Source organism: Bactrocera neohumeralis, chromosome 4 (genome assembly GCF_024586455.1).
Source record: "Bactrocera neohumeralis isolate Rockhampton chromosome 4, APGP_CSIRO_Bneo_wtdbg2-racon-allhic-juicebox.fasta_v2, whole genome shotgun sequence".
Lineage (NCBI taxonomy): Eukaryota > Metazoa > Arthropoda > Insecta > Diptera > Tephritidae > Bactrocera > Bactrocera neohumeralis.
Genome location: NC_065921.1, coordinates 41,017,705 through 41,029,942, shown reverse-complemented (window position 1 = coordinate 41,029,942; position 12,238 = coordinate 41,017,705). Strand labels below are relative to the sequence as shown.

At 34.5% G+C, this 12,238-nt stretch overlaps 1 protein-coding gene across 1 annotated transcript in view; it reads left to right on the top strand.

The window, feature by feature from the left end:
• The first annotated feature begins 398 nt into the window (after positions 1-398).
• Positions 399-12,238, top strand: part of LOC126756212 (nuclear pore membrane glycoprotein 210) — a 128,901-nt gene continuing 117,061 nt past the window's right edge. The window contains exons 1-14 of the mRNA XM_050469092.1: positions 399-730; positions 857-1,346; positions 1,406-1,866; positions 2,043-2,199; positions 2,259-3,629; positions 3,691-3,933; positions 6,821-7,098; positions 7,169-7,265; positions 7,357-7,489; positions 7,580-7,786; positions 7,931-8,041; positions 8,390-8,518; positions 10,097-10,296; positions 10,365-10,631. Coding sequence (XP_050325049.1) covers positions 573-730; positions 857-1,346; positions 1,406-1,866; positions 2,043-2,199; positions 2,259-3,629; positions 3,691-3,933; positions 6,821-7,098; positions 7,169-7,265; positions 7,357-7,489; positions 7,580-7,786; positions 7,931-8,041; positions 8,390-8,518; positions 10,097-10,296; positions 10,365-10,631 — 4,302 coding nt within the window. The 5' untranslated portion in view covers positions 399-572. The remainder of the gene's footprint in view (positions 731-856; positions 1,347-1,405; positions 1,867-2,042; positions 2,200-2,258; positions 3,630-3,690; positions 3,934-6,820; positions 7,099-7,168; positions 7,266-7,356; positions 7,490-7,579; positions 7,787-7,930; positions 8,042-8,389; positions 8,519-10,096; positions 10,297-10,364; positions 10,632-12,238) is intronic.

Below are 12,238 nucleotides of genomic sequence, written 5' to 3'. Positions count from 1 at the left end.
AATTAACCGACTTTTTACCAATCGCTTTATTTTCTACCAAGTGTTCCCCAGCGTTACCTGGGCCAAGCAGTTACCTTTGGATGTAATTTTGAAGTTTTTTTTCAGATGACAAAACACCTAGTTACGCTAGTACCACATTTTATTTATTTCAAAATTTAACAACATAATATTCAGACGTCACACTATGAAAATATTGTTTTTTTTACTTTTTCATCAAAATATTTTGAGAATGAGCATTGTCAAATACAAATTTATCATGCTTTGCCTTAAACTGAAACAATTGTCGAAATATTGTAAGCGCGGTGTAATATCTGAGAAGTCTAAACTTGGTGTGCAAACTCTTCGAAATTCCTATTGGGTTTTTAACTTTTTGCAACACTGAGCCGGTTTATTTTCATTCAGTTTGAGTGACAAACTATGCAGAGAATTCGTACAGTATTTCCTGCAAAATACCTCGCGGTTTTATAAACAACACAATTATTTACATTATTTAATTATAATTAAAAAAAAACTGTTCAATATATATAAATCTACAGAAAGTTAAAGATTTTCTTGTACCAGATTGTGCTCAAATGGCGTGCAAAGTCTTTTGGGTACTCTTTGCCATTGTGGCTCTAAGCAGTGCGGTAGCATCAACAAAATTGAATTATCCTCGCGTGCTACTGCCGATATTTAATCAAATATCAGTAAATTTTACATTGGAAGTGATTGAAAAAGGATGTTTTAAATGGTAAATTGAATTAAGTTCTTTCATATAGTTGGCGCCAGAAATGCGTCAGATCTAACCTCAACTGGCAATATTTCGCGCACAGCTGCTCCACGCCGAACTGTTACATTAATAACATATCTTTTTCAGGACATCATCCCGGCAAGATTTAATACTTATTACCCCATTATATGAAGATGTAGAAAGTGAATGCTCATATCGTGCAACAGTGACAGTGTTAACTCGCGAACGTCGACATAATGCAGCCATTGTCTTGGCAGAGGATCTTACCACTGGCGAATCGCTGCGTTGTGATGTCATACTTGATGTTATCGACAAATTGGGTGTGCGCACAACCACCCGACAACTGTTTCTTGAAGAAGCTCCGGAAACCTTCGAATTGCGTGCGGAAGACTCTCAAGGCAATGAGTTTACTACTTTGGAGGGAATTGAATTTAGCTGGCTAATCTCTTCTTTGGGTGGACGTAGCGGAAGTAAAAATTTTGCACCAGCTTTAAGATTCCTAACATTTGGCGAAAGCCCTTACCATGCGGTACCACCCGCATTGGAAAAATTCGAGGCACAACGTATGAAAGGTTACATGGTGTTGCTGGAGGGTATCAACACGGGCACTGCTAAGGTATGCTACACCAATATATGTAATTAACACCTTTGTCACTTATATTATATTTCTTCTAGGTAACCATAAGCATACCTCACCCCGAGTACAGTCATGTGCCAAAAATGGAAGTTTATATTAATGTGCTTGCTAATATCATACTCGAGCCATCGGATGTACATCTGCTAACTGGTGATAAAATTAATTTCCGCATACTACAGTTGAAAAAGGGCAAGCTTCAAGAGATTTCTTTAAATGACCAATATTTCCTGGAAATTGAAAATACTAATGTGGCTACAATAAAAGGCACCAGCATAACCGCTTTGAAGCTTGGCACAACAACAGTGGTTTTGCGTGATCGTAATGCCCCCATCGACGAGGAAAACAGTAATTTAGATACCGCGATCGTAAAAGCTTCAACACCTAGTGCTCGCGTAACCGTTGCTGAGCCTGTACGTTTGGGCCTTAGTCTATTGCCGCACAACAATTGGATAACAGTAGAGGGAGAGAAGCATGAAATAGCGCTGGATTTGTATACACGGTATAATTGTGTTTGTTTTTATAACCTGAAAAGGGTTTATGTTCGAAATAAAAAGACAAAGATCTTTTTATACTCTTTTATGCTATAAAAATACACCTATGAACTTCGGTGAAGCCGAATTTAAAATTTTTTCCTGTGCTTAAAACAATTTTTGAATTTCACTTTTATTATTTTAGCGATGACAAAAAGATTACATTAGGCTCACAATATGCCATGCAATCGGAATTCGATGAGGTGCTCTATTATGTAATACAGAAAAATAAAAATGGTAGTCGCATATATGGTGAAGCGATACGTCAGGGCATTTCGCCAGTCTATGGTTACTTTAAAGAGGTATGTGTTTTAATTTAGTTTTAACTTAATTTATTTCTAACCCCGGTTCACTTTTACAGCTGACTGCCCAAGCAGAGTTGCAAATACATAGTGAACTGCTGCTTTCACCCAGTAAAGTGGTGCTACCTTTCGATCCAAATGTGTCCAAAGTGCAAAAAATACAATTCCACGCACGAGGTGGCGATGGACAATACACCTGGCATTCGCAAAACCAACGCACTCTACATATTTCACAAACCGGCCTTGCCACCACGGTTATACGTCACACAGATGGTAAGCGTACGCAAACGGATATGCTGGAAGAAGGCACTTCACTCGCCACACATGCCAGCGTCAGGGTGGCACTTTCGAAGAATCCGAAAATAACGCGCCAAGCGGATGTTTATTTTGTGCCGCCCTTTAAATTGGAAATCATACAATATAACTTTGAAACTGCGCTAAAAGATTATGTGCGTCTACATGTAGCCGTGTATGCAAAAGTAAATCAAACGCTTGTGCCCTACACACGTTGCGAAAATCTCGTCTTCGATTTTGAGTTTTCCAACAAGATATTTCAAGTGGACACGAATGAGCAGACCACACAAATGTTCAATGACGCCTGCCAAGTTGTGCATCTACGCAGTACTGCTGTTGGACTAACTAATTTGCGCATATCTTACAAATTCCAAGATCGTGTGCTCAAAGATGAAGTGACATTAAGTGTGTTCGAACCGCTTGCAGTGTTAAATCCCAGCGCTAATGAAGTCGTGTTGCCAATTGGTGCGTCACGTAACGTAATCTATGAGAATGGTCCACAAAAAATGTTTACTTTAGAAAGTGAGTTAACCAAATCGGTGGAATACGATAGTGCCGTTGCTCAGGTTAGCGAAATGAACTACGACACTCAAGAGCCCATGCATGTCTTCAATGTGATGTGCCTGAAAATTGGCAAAACCACATTAAGTTTCAATATACATAACGTTTTGAGCAACTCCAATTTCCAACCGTATATTTCGAACTTTGCCACCACAATACACTGTGTGAAGCCACGTTTCCTCAATCTGTATGCTACCGAGCAGTTGCGTACTTCGTGCCCAATGGAGGTGAAAAATTCATTGTTGCACATAAAAGAGCGTGATGACAAGTTCGAAATCGAAATTGAGGTGCAAGATTCGAAAAATCGCAAATTGATGAATATCACTTCGCTGTTTATTGACTGGGAGTTCAACGCCGGCGACGAGCGCTACCAAAAGGATGCCATAATGCATTATCGTCGTACAGAAGAAGAACTGTATGAGGGTGTGCGCTTGCCCGCACGCGATGTACTCATCACCACCATAGCGAATGTGGCACAAAATTTCCGTATCAAAGGCATAGTAACGCGTTATGATGCAACGGTACTGAAAAAACATAACATTTATCCGGAAGAACCAAATTTCGCTGTGAAGAATGTAAGTTCTAATGTTTTTGCAGCACTTAATTTTTGTTGTTAATTAAAAAAATATTTTTCAGGCCAAGACAGGTGAGATGTATACACCAGTTATAGAGAACGAAATACGCTTTATGGCTGTGAACAGCACACTTTTCCCCAGCGATCATGTGAGCATTTTTATGGCCAAGAATCGACGTGAACGCATACCGATTACCCAGGGCAGTGGATTCTACGATTTTGAGTTATATGACCAAAACGTTGTGAGTGTGGAATATGACGCCAAGGAGAAGGAGCTTGTAATTACACCGTTGCGTGTGGGACATGTGAGTAAATTTTGCTTATTGTTTTTTACCCTGTACAGTGTATATTAAGTTGCTAGGAAGTTTGTAACACTCAGAAGGAAACGTCGCATACCCTACAAAACATATATACCATATGTATATATATGATCAGCATGGCGAGCTGAGTCGATTTCGCCATATCCGTATGTAATGGTTTGTCAAAAAAGTCTTGCGGTATTTTTATTGAATTTTATTTTTTTGAATGAAATTGAAATCAATTTTTGATGACTTATACGTTGCTCTTGACCGGTGCTACGGCTGCTACTATGCCGGTCTCTTTCGACCAATTCAGCGATTTTATCGCAATTTTCGACGACAGGCCTTCCGGAGCGTGGCACATCTTCGACCACCTCTACACCAGAACGAAAACGTTGAAACCATCGTTGTGCGGTGGAAATGGAAACTGTATCGGGTCCATAAACTGCACAAATTTTATTGGCGGCTTGAGATGCATTTTTGCCTTTATCGTAGTAGTACTGTAAAATATGACGTATTTTCTCTTTATTTTGCTCGATGTTTGCGACGCTATAACTCACGAACGACTTAAAAGAAACGACAATCAATCAAACACGTGTTAGCGCGTGAAATGAGCTTTTCAAAAAGGTATAGTATGATCCGATGCGACAAATAAAACTAGAACTACGCGCTTTCAGCGCCAACTAGCGAAAATACCGCAAGACTTTTTTGACAACCTATTATATACGAGAACTAGTCCCATTGTTTTTGAGATGTCGATCTGAAATTTTGCACACGCCCTTTCTTTCCCAAGCGGCAGTTGATTTGTCGGAACCGCCGATATCGGAGAACTATAGCATATAGCTGCCATACAAACCGTACGATCAACACCAAGTCTTTGTCAGGAAACTTTTTTATTTAGAAGGGTATTTGATACAACCGAAGTTAATGTTTTTTCTTTTTTTAAAATTAGCAATTATATTAATATTTTCAAGATTATTTATTAATATTAATATATTAATATATATATATATATATAAATAAATTGCTGTTCGTTTGTCTCGCTAAAACTCGAGGACGGCTGAACGGATTTATCTTATCTTAGTCTTGAAATGTTCGTGGAGATCTAGGAAAGGCTTAAAAGGCGAGAAAAAATCGAATAATTGCCGAGAAAATACCCAAAATACTAAAAAAAGCGCTTTTCTATTTCCCATAAGGGACGTGATGTCACATCGCATGGCATGATATCACATCACATTGCATAAATACCCATCTTATATATAAAAATAAGTTGGTCTATAGCTGACTAAACCGTTACATGAAATGAAAAATGGCCTTAACCACTTTGAAGGAAATCCAGTGAGGATGGTTTGTAAAAAAAAAATGAGAAAATGTTCATTTTTAACGGACTTACTAGCGTAATTTTAATTTTTTAATTTTAATGTATTCTGTTGAGTGGCAAAAAAGAGATTTGCCGCACGCACACATTCTTCTTAGGATGGTGAATGGTGGTTACACCAGATCAAATTGATGAAATCATTTCTGCGGAAATTGCTGACAAGAGATGGATCCAGAATTATACGAAGTGGTGAAAATCAATCTGGTTTATGGACCTTGTGGACATCACAATCGCACATCGGTGTGTATGTCTGACAATAAATGCACCAAACACTATCCCCGTGCTTTTCTTTCGGAAACGCAAACTTTAAATGATAGATATCCATTGTATCGGCCTCGCTCACCAGACGACAAAGGCAGAACATTCAGCATTCAATTTAGAGGTGTGAATAACGAAGTTGACAACACATGGATTGTACCATATTCGCCATTATCGTCTAATTTACATTCAAAACTCATATCAATGTTGAGTATTGCAGTATGCAATTCTTTGGAGAGGCTTGGTATACCGCCACATCATTTGCGTCTCAAAGTTGGATCTGTCATTATTATGTTTCCCAATCCTCATGCGCCGAAACTGTATAATGGAACCCGATTGATTGTGACGCATCTATCGAATACTATGGGGCAGAATGCTTGGTTCTACGAATTCCTTTGGGTTCCAACGATTTGTCATATCAGTTAAACCTATTCAGTTTCCAGGGAAAATTGCATTTGAAATGGCAATCAACCGGACACAAGGATAGTCGCTAGAAGTGTGTGACATAAATCTGGAAATGCCATGTTTTTCACACGGCCAGCTATACGTTGCGCGTTCACAAGTTGGAAAATCATCCTCTCTGTACATTTACGCACCGAAACAAACTACGCTACATTGAAAAAAAATGTGGAAAATCGCAAATAAATAATTTTTAACACAATATAAATTAAACTTTCTTTTCTTTTTAAAACACATAATTTCACGCAGGACAACGCCTGCGGGGTCAGCTAGTACAAATATAATTTTTTATACATTTTTCCTTATCATTTTCTTTATAATTCCTTGTATTTATATTTTGTTTTTGTAAATTTTTGTTTTTTTTTTCATAATTTGCTATCTTTTTGTTTTTAATATTTTTGTGTATATATATCTAAATATATTTATGTATGTATTTTCTTTTTATTATTATTTTTAATTTAATAGTTAATTTAATGTAATAAATAATTAATTTAAGATTTATTTTCTTATTACTTACTATATTTTTGTTGTACCTTAATTTTTTATAACTACGCTATTACTATTTTTCAACATTTAAATAATATTATTTTTTAATAATATTTTTTTAATAATATTTTTTTAATAATATTTTTTTTAATATTATTTTTTTAATAATTTTTTTTAATAATATTTTTTTAATGATATTTTTTTTAATAATATTTTTTTAATAATATTTTTTAATAATATTTTTTAATAATATTTTTTTAATATTGTGGTTTTATCACTTAATTAATATGCATGATGTTGTTGTTTTTGCAGGCTCGTCTCGAGGTTATCGATCGTTGTCTAATGACCGAAGCAGCGCATCTCTCAATATCGGTTGTTACGATCGGCTCTATTCGCGTTGAAGCACCCGATCGTGTTGAGCGCACAAAATCCATCGAAGCCATCGTGAAGCTCTACGACTCCAATGACAATTTGTTGCAAATCGATCCCTTCAACTTGCATATGTACGAATTGTCCGAGGAGATATTTAATGCGGACATACTCAGTGTAAGCTTGGGCGAGCAACACGATCTGCAGATAGGCGAAATCAAGTAAATTTGCACAAAAAATAATTAAAAGCCGATACTTTAATTTAATAATTTATTATCCCACACCATTTAGATACATCATAACGGGCAATAACCTTGGTGAGACGAAAATTGTCTTTACAGCCGGAAGCGAAGATTTGAAGGTTGGCAGTGAACCAGTCAATGTACAGGTATATACACAGACATTTTCACTTTCCTCCACTCATTAACATGCATTGGTGTTTCCTTTTGCACTGTTTTTATCATCAACATCATCCACAGGTATTCCCACCACTACGGCTTTATCCACGCAATTCCACACTGGTAGTGGGTTCCAGTCTACAAATTTACTACCACGGTGGACCACAACCGGATGTCAACATTGTCTATTATGTGCATGACAGAAAAGTTATTTGTAAGTTTGTGCAACCCTGTCCGTACTTGACTTTTATGCATGCATTTGTTACATGCCATAATCTATGACCTTATCACTTAACAATTGCAGCAATGGAGTCGGCTATTGTTACGGCGCATAAGCTGGGCACAACCAAAATCACCGGTAAATGCATTATGACAAATCCCGGAAATGGCAAAGAAGTGGTCATATCCGCTGACACAGTGGAAGTGCATGTCGTACCGTTTGTGAATATACAAGTGAAGACACCGTTAGTGCGCATACGTAGCGGTGCAGTGATGCCGGCCGCTGTGTGGGGTTAGTAGCCAGATACCACTTTTGTATATATTCCTATATCATACAAATATATCATATCATATATGTATATTCCCATTGGGCATTGTCTGCCTGGTAGATAAGCGTTGCTAATGTATGTGTGCATATAAATGTAAATAATTGCAGGTGTGCCTGATCTCTCGCCCATGGTGTTGGGCACTTTGGAGAATATGCGTGTGACTTGGGCAACAAATCAACCGGATGTGGTGGACATTTACAATGTATTTGCGGATTCAGGTATGTAAATGAGCGTAAAGTACATATAACTGTATATCATGCATGTATGTGTGCCTAAAGGGTTTTAGCATGCGTTTGTTGTTCAAGGTGTTTAGTAACATCCTTGGCAATTGTAAGTAAATTGGTGCGAATATTTCGATACGATATCTTTTTGGAAAGCTACAAATGATGTTCACAAAATATTCGCAGAAAATCATTGATGTTTTCTGATGAGCCTGCTTGATAGAGCTTGCGTTCAGGCACAGATACGAAACTGACAATTTTATGCAATAAATAAAGTTCTTAGCGCTTAGCAGCCGCATTTGCAAGTTATTATTAAAAGTAATTTTTCCCTCCCTTGCAATGTAGGAGTTGAATACGATACCACGGATCTGATATCAGTGCGTGTCAAGGCATTAAATCCCGGAAAGGTTAAAATACAGGCCACAGTCGAGTTATCAACTGGTCAAAAAATAACGAACTCGGTGGAAGTTGTCGGTAAGTGAAACATGCATACACACATATTGTATTAAGTATTCGATTTTTATTGTAATTTTATTTAAATTTTTCATTTTATTTTTATTTAGTTTTTTTAATTGTGTTTAAATTGTTTTTTGTAATTTAATTATTTTTAAATGTTTTTTTCTTAATTCTGTTTTTAATTATTTTTTAAATTAGTTTTTGAAAATTTTTTTAAATACATTTTTTTTTGTTTTTTTTAATTAATTTTTTTTATATATTTTTAACTAAATTTTTCATTTACTTTAGTTAAGTTTTTTTTTTAATAATTTTCTAAAAATAAATTGTGTTTAATTGAATTTTTCTTAATTATTATTATAATTTATTTACTTTTAATTCTTTTAAACTAATTATTTTTTTATATTTTAGGTATTTTTAAATAATTTGGTTTATTTTATTATTTATTTTTCATACATTTTTTTTACTAATATTTTTTTAATAAAATTTATCTTAATTTTGTTAAATATTATTATAATTTTTTCTTAATTTTTTAAATATTCATACATATGTATGTATTTTTAAATGTATTTATTTAAAACAAAAATTTTAACTTTATTTTGTTATTTCTTAATATATAGTTATTTTAAATACTTTTTTTATTTAATATTTTTTTTAATACTTTTTTATTAATTATTATTTTTTATTTAATTTTTTTTTAAGTTTTTTATTTAATCATTTAAAGCATTTTAAATAAAATTTAAATTTTGTTATTATTTTTAAAATTAATAATAACTCTTTTTAATTACTTGTTTCGGATTTGTTAAATTTTTTTATTGCTTTTTAAAATAAGTTTTAAATAATTATTTCTCTTATTAATTTTTTAATTAATATTTTTTAAATATATTTTTTTTATATATTTTTATTTAGTATATTCATATTTTTTAAATTTATTTATTTAAAAACTTTTTAAGTAATTTACATTATATTATTATTTTTTAATTACTTTTTTAATAACGTATTTTAAATTAATTTTTTCTTAATTAGGGGTTTTGTACTTTCTTAAAATTAATTTTTTAAAATAAATTTCGGCTAACATTTTTCTAATTATTATTCTTTAATTAATTTGTCTTAATTTTTTAAATTTTTTTTTAAATTTTTAATTAATTTTTGTAATTATTACTTTGTATAATTAATTTAATTATTTAAATATTATATTTAATTTAATAATTTTTTATTATCTTTTTTAATTATTATTTTTTATTTATTTATTGTTTTTTTATTTATTCTTTATTACCTCTTTTAATTATTATTTTTTTTGTAATTATTATTTTTAATATATGTACATACATACATACATATATGTATGTATACATACATACATACGTATGTTAAATTTATTTAGTAAAAAAAATTGATTGATTTTTTAAATATAATTTGATTTAATTCTATATTTTTTTCTAATTAATAAATTTTTCTATTACTGTTAATTACTGTTTTTTGCATTACTCTGTTTTTAATTATTTAATAATTTTAATTAATTAATGTTTTTCTTTAATTTTTTTTCACTTGAAATATTTTAATTTATGATTTTGTTTTTAAGAATAACTTTTTTTTTAGTATTCAAGGTATTGGAACTTGAGTCGCCCAAGCACATAACAATGGACTGGATTTTAGTAGCGCCGCGCAGCACGCTACAACTGAAGGCCAATTTGGATGACGTTTTATACAAACTGGACAGCGATAGCACTGGCATAGTTAAGGTGTCCACCGACGGTGTTGTGCGCACACAGGATACGCTCGGACGCGATTTGATTATTGTAAGTCTTTTGTGTCCGCCTTCTCTTAAGCATTATGAAAATACTAACTTCAATTCTCTCCACTATAGGCCAAAACCTTCGAACAAACCCTACCAATTGGCGTTGAAGTGAAGAATATACAATATATTTTGGCTACTTTGGCCTACCCCACATCGCGCTTGAAGCAAAGCGAGGCAAAAATACCACGTGGCATGAATTTCGTATTGAAAATTTCGCTACACGACAATTTGGGCAATGAATTCTCCCACAATATTGAGGATGTCAATGGCTTGAAGTATGACTTGTCGCGCAAGGATATTGTGGACGTACAAATCGGCAGTAACCTCACAATTGCGGTGAGTTGAATTGCAAAATAGTCACATTATTATATTGCATGAGTTTTAATAACAGCTTTAGGAGTTTTTATTTATATAATAAGAGTATTGCTGCACTTTTTCACACACTTTAGCGTGATTTCGAAACTGCTCTTCTTTATATGCCACACAATTATGTGTACAAAGTTAGTTGCTTCCGGGTCTTCTGGGAAATGTGGTTGCTGTTTTTATATTTTGATTTTTTTTTTTAGTTTTTGCCACACTACTTTCTACTGTCCACAATGATAGACGTTTCTGTGACGCCAGTGTTAAGCGCGCACAACTAAACTGCCATAAGCTCGAATCCGCCCACTGCATATTCGATTTGATGCGCTAGTAAATGACGGAGAAGATAGTGTTGTAGACTGGCAAGGCGGTGCCATATACTTATTTAAATTTAAATGGCAAATTCTGCAAGTGTGCAGCGTTAAATCCTAGCTTTGAAGTTTGTAGAGCTCACTCTTAGCTATTAAATATGCAGTTATTTGTATGTAGGCATAAATTTGTATGTATATTATACTCGTTCTCAGAGTAGTTTGTGTTTAAATGTTCCTAAAGCCAACTGGAAGCTATGAATAAGCAAACCCTGTTAGCAATGCGAATGTCTGCTTTTGATAGTAAATATACATACATATGTATGTATCAAATTTTTAATGTGATATACAAAGTTTTTAATCTTACCGTTATTCAGAAAGAAAATAAAGTTTTGTCAACAGTGAAGAGGTCAAGCAACTACCCGTTACTAAAATGACAACCGTTCCCACGATAGTCGAGTCTAAGTAACCGGAATAAACCCGGATTTTTAACCGCCCAAGGACTGTGTTGACAGACAGACAACATCAACAATAATAACAAAAATAGGTGTACTTAATCTAAAATGGATCCCCCTTGGCTGTATAAAATCTGTGTCAATTCCGGTAACGTAGAACCGGCGTTCAATAACTCTAAGACTTTAAGTGTGACACTCGACAGCCTGTGCTCCTTCTTTCCTCACACGACCGTGATTATTGCCAAAGTACAGAGCCGCAAAAAATCCTCGGATCGCTTGCCGGCAGCACATGGGGAAAAGACAAAGAAACGTTGTTGGCAACATACAAGATAATCGACTGGCAGGATCTTAACTACACCGCACCAATATGGTCGCCTGGATGCACTGAAACGCAGACGAGGAAGCTTCAGACATGCCAGAACACTGCACTCTTGTCTATCACGTGTGCCTCTTGATGTCCTCTATCGAACATCTATACAATGAGGCCTGTCTGATTCCAGTTAAGGAGCCTATCTTCTCCTCTCCAAATAGGTGTTTTCGTAGAAACAGTCAGGGATGCAGTCACTTGGTTGAAGCTAACCGTAGGTGCATCAAGAGGTCCCCTCTCAACTACGGTGACGACATAAGACAATATGTCGACCAGACTTCGGACACAACTAACTTCAGATATGCACTGACCGCCATTCACACTGAACCCATAAACACTTTCTCCTACTCCCCCATTGTAGACGACGAACTCGAGTTGCCGCGAGAATGGAGAGTAATCCTTGTGCAGCTTCGTTCTGGGTACTGTAGCAAGTTAAATTCCAACCTATCCAGA